Source organism: Fistularia commersonii, chromosome 12 (assembly GCF_037954325.1).
Source record: "Fistularia commersonii isolate RoL2024-O1a breed Wild chromosome 12, RoL_Fcom_v1.0, whole genome shotgun sequence".
NCBI lineage: Eukaryota > Metazoa > Chordata > Actinopteri > Syngnathiformes > Fistulariidae > Fistularia > Fistularia commersonii.
In genome coordinates, this window is record NC_141295.1 from 8,541,806 (window position 1) to 8,557,429 (window position 15,624).

General features: G+C 40.4%; 1 protein-coding gene across 5 annotated transcripts in view; it reads right to left on the reverse strand.

Moving 5' to 3' along the window:
* Positions 1–254: 254 nt before the first annotated feature.
* Positions 255–15,624, reverse strand: part of apbb2b (amyloid beta (A4) precursor protein-binding, family B, member 2b) — a 59,781-nt gene continuing 44,411 nt past the window's right edge. For 2 of the 5 annotated variants that reach the window (XM_086156847.1, XM_086156845.1), the window contains 6 exons: positions 12,318–12,432; positions 10,994–11,081; positions 4,679–4,759; positions 4,404–4,519; positions 3,504–3,683; positions 255–2,401 (listed from right to left, as the gene is read on the reverse strand). In XM_086156847.1, the coding sequence (XP_086012973.1) occupies positions 2,231–2,401; positions 3,504–3,683; positions 4,404–4,519; positions 4,679–4,759; positions 10,994–11,081; positions 12,318–12,432 (751 nt within the window). In that variant the 3' untranslated portion in view covers positions 255–2,230. Of the gene's footprint in view, positions 2,402–3,503; positions 3,684–4,403; positions 4,520–4,678; positions 4,763–7,390; positions 7,600–10,993; positions 11,082–12,317; positions 12,433–15,624 lie in introns of those variants that run through there. The other 3 variants (XM_086156846.1, XM_086156844.1, XM_086156848.1) reach the window with 2 other exon arrangements.

A 15,624-nucleotide genomic window follows, 5' to 3' on the forward strand; every position in this document is an offset into this window, starting at 1 on the left:
GTGACAAATGCATGATTTCATGTCTCCTGAGAGTTAGCGCTATGATGCTGCTTCATCAGCATCACATTGATCCATGTATTGTAAATAAATAGCCTAACGCGCAGACGTTTTTCACAGGTGATCCCTCTATTGACTGAGGCACTGCATGCAATCGATGGATTTGTCAGGAATGTAATTCTGGCTCTATGTGTTTACAAAATCTACTGATCTTCACATAATTATTTTGTTTATGTTAAATGCATAAATCACAGCATGGGGATAAGAGTGACACATTGGAATGTGTATTATATGACTTTCAATTAAAATTATTTACCAAGGCCACGAGACAGGATTCACTTGGAGAAGATAGGCCTTTATCTTCTCTCAGTACTGGGATCATGACAAACTGGAGCATTCCTTTATGGCGGTTGTCTTTTTTACATGTACCCTTCATGTTATAGTAATATGCAAACTGTTTGGCATTATTATTTCAACCACCTCTGTGGCTCGAGGCATGGTAAACAAATGGTAAGACGCTCGGCATTAAAATGCTTTTCACCATTCAAGATAACATCTGACAAAATGTGTTTCAAAAGATGCTTCTGGAGATCAGAGCATGTCTCTGACTCTTCATGAGGACCGAGCAGAGTTGAAATGAGATTCTTGTGAGACAAATCACAGAAAACAGACGAGGAGCTGCGGCACTGATGACAGACAAACATGAAGTAAAAAGACTTTTGGGAGAAAAAAAAAAAAGAAAAAAAAAGAAGGCGCATTCAAGTGAACAGACCCCTGGAGACAAACTGAGTGCATCGCAGGAAGGTCCTTTGAGTTTGAGCAACTATGCCTCGGCTGGTTCTCCCTCTCATTCGTTTCTCCTTATCGTCTCACAGTTCATATTACATCTGGGAATGAAGTCATGGCAACTGCACAGGTACGAGAACACATTCCACTAATTTCATGTTGCCATTAAATCTCGAAGGACTGATTTCAAGGACATTTCCTTCAGCATTGTGTATCAACAAGCAGCAGCATGCTGATGTCTCCTGTGGCAGGTGCAGCGGTCTGGTGTGTGAGGAGTAAGAAGCACTCACATGTCTTCCTCCATTATGGCTATCATCTGTCATTTTCAGAGGGGTGACGAAAACAGTCAAAAATACAAGATAAACGTGATGTGCATGAATGACGCTTCGGGTGAAAGGTCACCATTTGTTTTGACCGTCAAGGTCTCGCTGATTCTTGCACAGCATAGGAGTAACAAAGACAGGAAAGAAGACAAAAAGATAAAAAATGTGGCTTTTGATATATCTCTCCCCTTCATTCTCTGAAAGCAGCAGCGGTATATTGATATGATCTTATAGTTTAATGTTCATGTTTTTATTTTAAGTTCATGCAGGATCACTTGAAAGGGTATACGTGTGCTATAGACGGGAAATCTCTTGAGTCAATGTTGCACATTTCCTTTTTCAAGACATTACTTTCTGCTAAGAAAATCTAGGTAACATCCTAGCTATTAATAGACCCTGCAGGGCTGCACAGTTAAAGGAAAGGTTATCAAAATTGCAGTCTCATCTGTAATTTTTGAAATTACAGGAAGGGGCGATATTTGTGAGAGGTCAAAAAGAAATTAGGTAAAAGTCATTATTCCCTTTGATATGATTTCCTATGATTGAAATATTACTTGAAATTACCACAAACGGATATCTTTTCAAAACCATGCAGCCCAGATTCCTCCTTCGATCGGTTTAGTTTACTGTATTAAGAGTGTGAAAAAAGCCACTAAAGACTCACAGCAACACTAGGTGAATGATGGGGGTGTGGCCAGGTGAGCGTGGTCATGCTGTCAGCACAAACACAAATACAACATGAGCTTAGAGAGACTAGCAATGTGGGCAGTAATGAATTCGCGTCCATATATGTCGAAAGCGAAGGAACAATTTTATGTTCTTCAGCTTTTCCCCTATTGTTTGGCTCCTTCTCTTCAGCTGAGAGATGTACGCTATCACCGCTCTGGGCTTTATTGCAGCTGATCCATGTGGAAATGACAGTTAGTACGGAGCGGACCGTTTTAAAGTGAAATTCCAATTTGCTTCAGAGAGCAAACACGCAATTTCCTGGGGGGAACGGGGCCTCACTGATCTGTAGGTTTAGGGGGTCGGTGGAAGTTTCAGTTTTTTTTTTTTCAGATATGTGACTAGTGATAGCGACTCATGATGAAGGGGGGTGGGGGTCCTGTTGTGTGCCTCGGTGGTTACTGCGGCAACTCCGTTACGGGTCTCTTCTGTTTCAATGTGTCGATGAGGGAAAGGACCCCTCTTTTCACGCTGGTCGAGACACGTCGGGACACCGAGTCACCTGGTGGTGATGAGCCGCAGGCCTTCTGGGAAAGAGGCCGAGCCACCAAACACTTTTGGTACCGCAGCTAGGAGAGAGAGAGAGAGAGAGAGATTAACTGAAATTTTTATTTTTAACTGCTGAGTATATATGTGAAAGTGTATGTCTGTTTTGAAGTGTGTGTTTGTGTGTGTGTGTTGCTACTGGTGGAATGGTGGAGAGAGGTTGCAATGTAATGATGAATGACTTGTTATGAATCAGTTTTCGTGGAAGTGTGTTCGTGCATTTGTATGTCTGTGTCTTTGTGCGTGTGTGTGTGAGATGAATAGTGAAAGCTTCAGTCAACTAAACCTTGTAAGTCAAAGATGAGATTGACAAAATGAGCAGGACAAACATATTGGACAGACAGAACACTGAAGACTGCGCTCTGTGTTTTGTATATAGACATGATGATCAGATATTATGAAATAGCTATCGTGTTTTTTATACAAATCGCATCATACATGACATACAATTTCACAGAAAGGTCACCAAATAGTAAAAAAATAGTAAGTCACCAAATAGTAAATAAAGTAAGTCATTCAAATTTTTAATCGTAACCATGCTCTTTCCGACAGAGAAAAACAAACAAGGGTATCCTCTTTGTATTTTTGGAAGATATATGAAATTCTGTAATTTGATGGCTTCTCTTGATTTTTATGTCTTTTATACCAACCACACTTTGTCAAAGGGCCCCATTACAACCATTACAAATTTGTAGTATGCATGCACTTTGCATTTTAGTACCTTAAGTTTAATTAGGAATCAAGTCACAGCTCTGCTATTTAATTCAAGACCAGCTGCTTGCATTAAGCCTGTGGATATAAAGTAATTTGTTTACTGTTTGGCTTTACGCTTTCAAGCTGTTTGATTTTTATGCACACCGGTCCTTAATGCAAATCATCAATAGAGGCGTAAAAACACTCGAGGTTTTATCTGAAGAATGTGCTTATTTACTAATCCCCCCCCCCAAATTCATCAAAAATAGGTAATGACCGCTTTCATCAGTCATTGTTAATTTTCAACACATTTAATAACAACTACAAAGCTTGCAATAAAAATGCAACTCAATATTTGAACGTATGCCAAGGTGCAACTTTAGGATATTTCCGACTTTCCAGGTTAAGAGTGAGAGTATTGGAGTAACTCACCATACACGCTGCCTGGACAGCCTCGGACACACTCCCCGCGTTTGGATCACACCAGAACACGTGGCAGTCAAAGCGATGACTCCCAGCATCCATGATGAAGGCAAACGTGTGCACATCATGTCCAACTCCCATGAAGGAAAGGAAGCGCACGCGGCACTCCACCAACACTTCCTCTTCATCCTAGTTAAAAACAAAAGGGGCTGGTATAAAATTACAATACAAACTACAATATCAAACACTACAAACTGCTGAATGGAAAATGTAAACTCCCTAACCCTCAGAGCAGTTTAGCTGTCACCATGACGATGATTTAAATTCAGCTGCTATGCTTTGTTTACTTACCTATCTTGCCCTTTCCTGGATTAGATAGAACATTGTGCTACATCATTAAACAGAAATGTCTGCAATCAACTATTTAAGGTATTTATAAGATTGCTTTCACAATGAGAAATTTTCTATGTGATGAAGGAAGCTGGTTTAAGTGGCTTGAGATTTTTAGTTTTCTTTGTTGTGGTTACAGAATGATATTCAACAACATGGTATCGTCTCAAGTCAATTCCTTAGCATAACAGGATTGCATTCCTTTAAGCACAATACACATAACTAAAGCTGATATTAAGTGTCCCAATCCCCTTTTTCCATTGTGGCCAAATTGCACAAAGACTTCGATCCTGTTGATGCATCCTTCCATGACCAAATACTTCCAAAGTGGCTAAGCTGTGACCTTTTTTATAGTATTAATAATGCGGTATTGAAGTAGATCAAAACAAAGTAGCCATTATAGATTCCTGTTAAACTTTCATGCTATGTGACAGCGTTGTGCCATGACAACTTAAATACCAGAATGGGGTTATTTAAAAAAACAGCAAGTGTGATGTTATAACAATAGCCATGTCTCACCTTCTCCTTGCTGATAGTTACGGTGGCATCTGCAACATTGAGTTCTACGGGTGTCCAGTCATCTTTGCAGGAAGAACTAATGAGACTGTCGATGGCTCCATTCAGTATATCCATACCTAGATTTGTGCAGAGGTTGAGTAAGAAGAAACGACAACAAAAATTTAGACGACTGTGAGACTAAAATAATGCAAAACTATGTTGTTTTATAGTTGTGGTAATAAGTCCTGTGTGTGTGTGTGTGTGTGTGTGTGTGTGTGTGTGAGGGAGAAACTCACCTATTGGTCTGGCCACAGGCATCATACCCAAGTAGAGCACTTGGAACTTCTGAACAAGCTCTGTCTTTGGTGTGGGGAATTCTGCTGGGGAATAAGTTAATATATTTGAATTAAAAGTAAATTTGAATATATTTGGCGATACTAAATTTTAAGGAAATATCCCCCCCTCCCCCCAACACTGGAAAAAAGATCCTGGTTTACACCCGTCTGAATGAATTATGTGGTGAATCTGAAGGGTAAGATTAAAACAACCAAAAGTAGACATAATCACACAAACACTGAACACCAAAAGGAAGTCATCTCCCCCAATTTATCACCTTTGCCCAAACTGACATATCATGCTAATAATTTCCTTTTAAATTGCATCAAGCAGCTTATAACATTCTACATGACAAAGAAATGTGCAATTCTCCTCTAAAAAAAAACATCTCTATTCATATTGACATTAATCCAGCATTGACTTTCAACCTCATTGAAAGTCAAATCCGAAGTTGTTGCATCAAGGCAAGTAAGTGTGAGAAAAATGAGCGTGAGTCACGCAATTCAAACTATGGGTTCTGAGTCTCAAATGACCCCTAGAGTATTCTTTACAGACAGGACGCTGTCATCACATTTTTTGGTTCTTTCAACCCCCAATCTGTATTTAAATCTCGGCTCAGACGGAGTCCCTAAAGCCTGTGAAGTCATTTGTGCCTCGGTCATACTCTCGTGCCGTGTCTCTTTTAATGTTGCGGTGCATACGGCATGCCATTGTTGTGGGGTAATAAAAAAGCTGTCATAGGAGCACAGTTCTACTCTGTAGTCTTCACTCTCCATCTACTGTAACTGTAATCTCTGTATCTTCTCACCCAAACTACCTTCAAGTCCTCTTTTCACTACGTCCATAAATTTTGGTCTTCCTCTAGGCCTCCTGCCTAGCATTTCCAACCTCAGCATCCTTCTACCAATAAATCCACTATCCCTCCTCTGTACATGACGAAACCATCTCAGTCTGGCTTCTCTGACCTTATCTCCGAAAAATCTGTCATCTGTTGTGCCTCTGTTGGACTCATTCCTTATCCTATCCATCCTCGTCACTCCCAAAGGGAACCTCTTCATCTCTGTTACCTCCAGCTCTGCTTCCTTTCTTTTCATTAATACCATGGTCTCTAAACTACACGGCATTGCTGGTCTCACCACTGACTTATATCCTGTTTCTTTCATTCTGGTACTCTTATCACACATTACCGCTGACACTTTTCTCCAACAGCTGTAACCTGGTTGAACACGTTTCTTCATCTCTTTGCTATGGACTGTTGACCCGAAGTACTTAAAATCCTCCGCATACTTTATCTCCACTCAGTGTAACCTCATCATTCCATTTCTGCTCCACTCATTCGCCCACTTGTATTCTGTCTTGCTGTGCCTCACCTTCATTCCTCCTCTTTCTAAGACATGCCTCCATGTTTCTAGATTTTTCTCCACTGGTTCCCTGTACCCACAACAGACCACAATATAATCTGCAAACATCATGGTCCATGGAGATTTATGTTTAACCTCATCTGTCTGCAAGTCCATCACCTCTGCAAACAAGAAAGGGCTCAGAGTTGACCCCTAGTGTAGTCCCACCTCCACCTTGAACCTCTGTCACACCTACAACGTACCTCACCACTGTCTCATACCTCGCATACATGTCCTGCGCCAGTCTAAGTTACTATTCTGCCACTCCAGTCTTTCCATACAGTACCACAGCTCCTCTTTCGGCAGCCTGCCTTGTGCTTTTTCTAGGTCTACAAAAGCACAATCCAGCTCCCTCTGACCTTCTTTACCAACATTCTTCAAGCAAATACTACATCTGTAGTTTTCTTTCAGGGCGTGAAACCATGCTGCTACTCACAAATGCTGACTTCTACTCTCAGGTCTTGTTTCAACTACTCTTTCTCATACTTCATTGTATCGCTCATCAACTTTATTCCACTACAGTTACAGCAACTGTGCACATCTCCCTTATTCTTAAATGTTGGAACACTTTCATTCCTCAGGCATATTGTCACTCTCTTAAGTTCCTGTTGAATAATCTAAACAGGCATTCTATTGCAGTCTATCCTAGACATTTCTATGCCTCCAAAGGTATATCATCAGGACCAATGGCCTTTTCACTCAGCTGACCAACTGCCATTCCACTCAGTTGGAAGGGGGGAGGATGTCTTCCTCCTTCCCACTTCCCCCAGCCTCCACGTCTTGAGTTCTGTTTGCCAACCTGTATAAATCATTGTCTCCCTCATTGCTTTTCAACCTTGCATAAAAGTCATCCTTTGTTTGGTCTTTTCAACATGTACCTTCACCTTGCACTGCATCTCCCTGTGTTCCTATCTGCACTCTTTAGTCCCCTCAGTGTCCCACTTCTTTAATAACCTCCTTCTCTTTACATACTCTGGCACTTTCTTGTTCCACAACCAAGTTTCTTTATCTCCTCCCCTTCAGGCGACACACCAGGTACTCTCCTACTGGGCTCCCTGATTACAGTGGTATGAAAAAGTTTGGGCACCCCTGATCATTTTCAAGATTTTCCTTTATAAGTCATTGGTTGTTCAACTCAGCAATTTCAGTTTAATATATCATATAGCAGACAAACATAGTGATATTTGAGAAGTGAAATGAAGTTTATAGGATTTACAGAAAGTGAGCGATTATTATTTAAACAAAAGTAGGCAGGTGCATAAATTTGGGCACCCTTGTTGTTTTATTGATTTGAATACCTTTAGCACTAATCATTGGAACACAAAATTTGTTTGGTAAGCTCATTGACCCTTGACTTACATACACAGGTGAAGCAAATCATGAGAAAGGGTATTTAATGTGGCCAGTTGCAAGTTGCTCTCCTCTTTGCATCTTCTCTGAAGAGTGGCAACATGGGAGCCTAAAAACAACTGTAAAATGACCTGAAAACAAAGATTGTTCAACATCATGGTTTAGGGGAAGGATACAAAAAGCTAGCTCAGAGATTTCAGCTGTCAGTTTCCACTGTGAGAAACATAGTGAGGAAATGGAAGACCACGGGCACAGTTCTAGTTAATGCCCGGAGTGGCAGGACAAGACAAATCTCACATAAGCAGAGGCGAAGGATGGTGAGAAGAGTCAAACTCAACCCACAGACCAGCTCCAAAGACCTACAACATGATCTTGCTGGTGATGGTGTCACTGTGCATCGTTCAACTATTCAGCGCACTTTGCACAAGGACATGCTGTATGGGAGAGTAATGCGGCAGAAGCCTTTTCTGCGCACACGCCACAAACAGAATCGCTTGAAGTATGCTAAAGCAAATTTGGACAAGCCAGCTTCATTTTGGAATAAGGTGCTGTGGACTGATGAAACTAAAATTGAATGATTTGGACATAACAAAGGGCGGTATGCATGGCGGAAGAAGAACACAGCAGTCCAAGAAAAACACTTGCTAGCCACAGAAACATTTGGTGGCGGTTCCATGATGCTGTGGGGCTGTGAGGCCAGTGCAGGGACTGGCAACCTTGTTAAAGTTGAAGGTCGCATGGATTCCAGTCAGTATCAGCAGATACTTACGAACAATGTCCAAGAATCAGTGACAAAGTTGAAGTTGTGCCGGGGCTGGATACTTCAACAAGACAACGACCCTAAACACTGCTCGAATTCTACTAAGGCATTCATGCAGAGGAACAAGTACAACGTTCTGGAATGGCCATCTCATTCCCAAGACCTGAATATTATTGAAAATCTGTGGTGTGATTTAAAGTGGGCTGTCCATGCTCGGAAACCATCAAACCTGACTGAACTGGAGATGTTTTGTAAGAAGAATGGTCAAAAATACCTTCAACCAGAATCCAGACCCTCATTGGAAGCTATAGGAAGCGTTTAGAGGCTGTTATTTTTTCAAAAGGAGGATCTACTAAATATTGATGTACTTTTTCTTTTGGGATGCCCAAATTTATGCACCTGCCTACTTTTGTTTAAATAATTATTTCTCACTTTCTGTAAATCCTATAAACTTCATTTCACTTCTCAAATATCACTATGTTTGTCTGCTATATGATATGTTAAACTGAAATTGCTGAGACAAACAACCAATGACTTATAAAGGAAAATCTTGAAAATGATCAGGGGTGCCCAAACTTTTTCATACCACTGTACATAAGCAGTAGTTGTCCAGTCATCTGGTAGATCTCCCTGACCACTCGAAGCCTTTCTCAACTCAATGAAAACCATACGACACCCCTGCTTTTCAGCTTCACCCACTTTGTCCTCTGCTCTGCCTTTTTCCTCTTGATCTGCCTTGTCGCCAGTGTCATCCTATAAACCACCATCTCATTCTGTACACATCTCACCAACCGTTACTTTGCAGTCACTGATCTCCTTCAGATTCAGATCCGCCCTTATAAGGCACCCTGTGCTCTTGCCTCTTCTTGAAAAAGTGTTCACAAAAGCCATTTCCATCCTTTCTGCAAAATCTACCATCATCTTCTACCATCCCTCAGTGTTCCTATCCTTGATACCAAACCTGCCCATTACACCAATTTACCACTCTCTCATCTGCATATTATGCATCAGTTCATCTAAGAATTTCTCCTTTCTCCAAACTCTCTCCTGTAAATTTCACCTATTATAACTAATTATCACTAACAAAGGAGGACATAGTCTTTTCAGTCATATTGTGTGTATACATAGTCATTTATTAAACAATCTACTTTTATTAATTAATGTATGTGGAAAAATCCACTGAAAACCAAATCATCCATAAATTGAAAACTGGCTTAAAAACTAAAATTACAAATTGTGCCCATGAGTTATAATAAGTAAACAAATTTAAAAACATGCCTTGATTAAATAATTTGGATATTTTATAATAAGCTGAATGCAAGGTGTTTTTTGACTGTTCATGTTGATGTACTATAGGGTTTTTAATTCTTTTTTTTTTTACACATCAGTACACATACACGTACTGTCAAGTGTGCTTGCACGAGTACATTGAGACAGTAATTATATAATATTTGATCATCATCATCATGTCGAAATCACAGCCGAGAGGACAATCTGAAGTGTTCTGTCTGTATACAGTCTGCTAGTCTTGCTCATTTTGCACATCTCATCTTTGACTCACCATGTTTAGTCTGCTGCCTCAACCAATCACACATACACACGCACGCACGCACGCACGCACGCACGCACGCACGCACGCACGCACGCACACACACACACACACACACACACACAACACCAGGGTGGACCTATCAGTGGAAAATAAGCCTACAGCTGTTTAATGTCCAAAGGTGTCAGCGGCAGTATGTGTATGTTCAAACAACAAACAACACCTGTATTAATTTCTCTGACAGCAAAAAACTAAAAAACAAGCTTGTGTTTAAATTGATCACAAGTGTTAGTCTAAAACTATTTTACTAGGCAAACCTACTAGTTTCAATATCCCACCATCCCTACTCAAAATGCAAAATTACCTTTTGGAAAACCAAATAGATTGTTTTCTTGATTATATAACCCAGTCACACAGATCTCGCCCTTTCTTATGGGCCATGATTGTGTCTCATTATTACATTACATGGAAATACTCATAACAAAATTGTATGCTTTGTTCTATTACTGTATCTTGGAACACTGTGCGGTGCATTATCTCCAGCTAAGGAGTACAAATAAATTTGTCATCCTGTCCCAAATTTCTCTGGCTGACTACTGCTCCCAGAAGTCTGTTACCAAACAAAAAAACAAAAACACACTTTCACCTCTATGGAGTGCTTTTAAAATATGGATGATATCCCCAGGCATCCTAAAACTGTAAACTACAAACTGCTGTTGTGGCCAAAAAGTCAGGAGAGTATATGGTTTCAGAAATTTCTATTGTTTTCATGAGGTCTAAAAGTAAGCACATCACTAGAAAAAAAAAAAAAATTAAGTTTAACTAAACTTCTCTTTTCAATCAATCCCAACAATTGATGTGTTTTTCCCCATTTACTTAATATGCAGAAAGTAATCATTCTTTATTTAACATTTTGTGCACCATCTCGAAACGTTCATCCAAGAGTACCTGTTGGTTACTTGTGTATCACTTAAAACCAGTTCCACAAAAGGTATGATTGGTTCAGTGAGCCACCTCTCCAGGCAAAGCACATTATATTATTTGAATTAAACCGCGAATAGCATCACGAATGAAAACAGTTACTCAACCAAGTTAAATTTATCATCCTTCTCCATGCAACACAAAACAAGCTCTTTAAAACTTGAAATTTTTAAAATATGAATGGGGGATGAGAGAAAATCCTATGTATTTTATGTGCAGAATATATGGCGCCTACCTTGCAAAGGGAGATCAAGTCCTGCCTGCATCCTGTCCTGGAGAGAACCTCCTGCCATGGCTTTGGCATTCTTTCGCTCTGTCATTATCTGGGTAGGAGAGAGGGGAAAGCGAGTGGGACGCAGTGGTAGAGGGAAAGGGGGGGGAATGAGGAAAAAAAACGATGCACAGGCCAAACAGCATGAGTGAATGGCAAGTGGAAACAGCATAACAAGAACATGTTCGCTTGGGCTCAAGGGAGGATCTTAAAGAGAGGGAGACTAATGTGTGAAGGTCAAAGAGGATGAGGTATCAACCCCCCCCCCCAAAAAAAAAAAATGTTACCGAACCATTAAGAGTTCCAAGAATCCTGATACAGTTTTAGCAAAAATACTGTCCTGCTGTCTATTTGAATCACCTGAGGAAACACACATGCTAACCAGGTCAGACTCCTCTTTCAAAAGGAGGGTAAAAGCCTCCCAGTGGAGCAGCTGACATTACAAAAAGATGAAGACTTATACGCAGGCACCAGATATAAATTAAACGTGTCCTGATGTACAGTATAGTAGTTTGTCCCAGCGCGTCCCCATCCTGACAGCCCTTATTCCCTTTATTTCTTTTTAACCTACAATCTGCAGCCATATACATGAAACGGATGACATTTTTGGGACATGATACATAAATATGAAGGATATGACGTTTGATGACCCCCTCTGTTTACTTCAAATAACATTTGAGTAACATATCTTGCAAATGGCCGTGGCCAGGATGTTTGGAAGTCTTGAAATGGTCTGATCAAATGTCAAATGCGCAAAATTAGAAATCTGTTCATTATTTTAATGTTTTTCAAAATGAAATCAAAGTAATCGAATTTAAAGGGACACTGTAAAATGTGAGTAATCTGCGGTCGTCATGAAAACAAAGCCTATGAAATTTCCTGTTTGCATTCATAAAAATGCACATGCAGTCTAATGCCTAAAACGTTCAGAGTGGGAGGAGAACTAAAAGGGAAAAATGACATTAAATAACTCTCACACATTCAATATGTACCCAGTTTTGAAAGTGCTTGCTTTTATGGATATATAAATATTATTGTATAAATTAAGCTCCTCTTCAAGATCCCCTGGGTTGTGACCATGTCAGATCCCATATCACTAAACAACCGCTTTTTGAGAAATATATCCAGTCAGTGCAAATAATATCTCTAAAATCAAAATTGAAAATCTTGGAAAATGTTAAACAGATATAGTCAAGATCATTCAGGAAAGTTTTTCTGTCACAATTATTCATGATACTTCAAGTATGAATTTATCTGGGAAATTTTGAGTCCAAGCTGAGCCACTCACCCTGGAGCAGATTTCATGGAGGCTGGTGGCGATGGCTTTAGCTGGTGTGTCGCATCGAAACACATGACATTTTAGTATCCGTGTGTTTTTATCTCGCGCCACATAAGCAAAGTCCCTAGGAGGGGAGTAAAAGACTTAATTAATGAGGAGACGTAAAAGGAGGCTTGAAAGATAGAGGAGGGTTGGTTGAACTTCGCGTGAGTCTACCTAGAAACAAGGAAAAAAAAACAGGCATTGTGCATTTGTGAATGGTGTGATTAAGTTGAGGTCTGTAACTGACAGCACCTGCAGACAGAAAAAAAAAAATTATCTGACCTTTTACAGTCTGATGACTCCAGGACACACATACACTCGCGTACGACGCACATTTAGGTTGATGGATCCCGAAGATCGATAGAGCAATATAATGCAAAGCCAGTGTTAGAGCAGAGTGACAATGGGACGGGAATTTCCCATGGGCCCACTGGAAGCAAAAAAATGTGCAAAAAAAAAAAAAAAAAGAAGACGTGAGGCAGAGGACACTGAATTTCTTGGAAAGGAAAGGTAGATACACAAACTGAATAACCTTCGAAGATGTGTGCTTTTCTATGTAATGAGAAACTAAACTTCAACAGGTCTTGTTCCTCGGGGTAAAACATTCTCTTGTTCCCCCTGTGTGTGCATGTGCGTGAATGTACTGTATGTGTGTGCGAGCAAAGAACGAGAGGAGGTCACCTTCATTTCCTAGATCTCCTGAAGTGTGTGTGCACATTACATGAAGTTGTCAGAAATCACTTTGAAGATGAGGGGAAAAATGAAACATGGAGGAAATGAAACAGTACAGGAATGACGCTGGAGAGAGGGTTAAGAACGGTGGGGTATTAAAGAAGGAATGTGTTTACCTCTCTCTGTGTCCAAGGAAGCAGTCAGGGAGGAAAGAGGAGGGTTAGTAGAAGAAGAAGGGAAAACAATGTCTGTCATTTTAAGCCGAAGGGATAAACAAGAAGTACAGTACACATGTACAGACACGGGATAACATTTACAATACACACTTGAATTCCTGTCGAAATCTTCTTGTTGTGGAAACTGGACTTTTAATTTTTTCACTTGAAGACGTTTCACCCCTCATCTGAGAGAACTGAAGAAGCCTCTCAGATGAAACATCTTTAAGTGGGGAAATTCAAGTCCAGTTGCCACAACAAGAAGATTTCGACAAGAGTTCACTATGACCTGGATGACCGAGAACCTTCAGACAGTACACACTTGTTATTTTTGTTACTTCATTTCCTTAAAAGCAGCAATGTAGCGAAGAGGACTCACAAATCTCATATTAAACAAGTGTGTGTGTGTGTGTGTGTGTGTGTGTGTGTGTGTGTGTGTGTGCGTGAAAGGTATGGAGAAAACATGACTGAGATGGTCAGATGAGTGCACTCAGCTATAATTAGCAAGTTGGGTTTTGTGAAATATGAAAGAAATCAAAGGAAAGCGATTGGCAGAAGGACAAACGCAAGAGAAATCTAATAAGAGAGAAGTGAAAAGCTGGGAAGGGAAATTGGAAGTGCACCAATGAACACAGCAAAGACAAAAATGAGGGCACATGAGAAGTGCAGGCAGAACTTTGAGAAAAGAGATGTGGGTATGAGATAGCTTGGGGAAAAAAAGAGGTGATAAATAAAGTATGTAAAAAAAATAGCATCTATCAATATTCTTCAAACATGGTGAATGCCAACATAGCTATGAGTAACCAATCTCTCAGCTGCTGTGTTTTCTGGCGCATGGAAAGCGTGATGATTCTGACATGACCATTTCATCAGCAGGAGTATAGTGTCCATCTCAACTGATCAGTTCCATCAGTCAGTCGATCATTAACCAACTGATCAATGGAGACAGATTACTGGTGTAGACAGTTACAGTAGATTAGATTATGGTAGATTAGAGATGCAATGTTAGTTCTCCATACCACATGTAATATTAACTAGCAGTGATTGCATGCACACACACACACACACACACACACACACACACACACACACACACACACACACACACACACACACACACACACACACACACACACACACACACACACACACACACACCATATTTTTCACTTCCTGTAAAACTGTATTGAGGACATCGTATACATCAGAAAAAAAAAAGAAATCATCCACAAACTGGCTGCTTTGCGACGTTCTGGCTGATCATGCTGGCCTGTTGCTACTTTCATTTTCTTCCACTGCTATTTTTGAATAAACTAAGAAGGTAAATGATGCTTTTAAATGTACAATACATGCAAATGGGTGTACTCACAAAGACTTGTTCTCCTACTGTAGCGGCAGTAAATCCTGTGTGTCTGGGGAAATTCTTTACAAACTCATACTATCTATTCCTTGGGATGCAGCAGGCGAGCTCACACTTCTCAACCTGTCCTCCACACCCAGCGAGTATTAACCATACGTACCCCTCAGACAACCTCATCCCCCTCGCTGTTTCTCCTGCCAAAACCCTGCCCCCTCCTTTCTCTCTAGCCACCTCCTCCTTCCCCCCACTTTGCTGCAGCTGAAATGTTCCCATTGCTCAGAATCTCGCCCGGTATGCAGATGTGGAAGTTAGAAATAAAAGGTAATCACTCAGAAAAGACACGTCCGTTAATATCGGACAGGACCATCCTTTATGCTGTCACGTCACTGTGCCCATGTGTATACAATTACAAAGGGATAGAGGTAGCGTTAAATCCACAGAAATCTGCAGCGCTCAGGCACTTTTCCCAATTGCTCGAGAGCTTTGTGCCACATGCTTGTACAGCTATCTTTCTCAGAGCCAATTACACTTTAAAATATCTTAAAGCAGATTTATAATTCTGTGCTGGCTCCTGCTTTGAAGCCATATCGCACTGAAACTGCACTACTAAAACAGTGGTTTACAGGCAGGTTTCTATCTCAATGCCTTGAGTTTGATTAAAACGAGGGAATGGTTTTAGAGTCTGAGCTTTCAAATATACTGCGGTTTTGGGTTTTTTTTGTTCTTAATAGTTCTAACGGTAGAATCTAGAGCCAGCTCAGGTGAGATGAAAAGATGGTGAGAAAATGAATGGCAGGACAAGTGATGCTATCAGGCAGACCTGTTGGAATCTTGAGTCACCTACATAGGAACCTACTCTGGAGTGTGGTTCAGTTAACACAGATGAATAAACTCATGCTTTAGTAGGGATAGATTCCTTACACACACAACAAATTGGCCATTACTAGAGTATTGCAGGTGAGCAGGAAGATTTTGCAAAAAAGAGGAGTATCATTTCATAAAATGTTGTCTCATAAAATGTCTTATT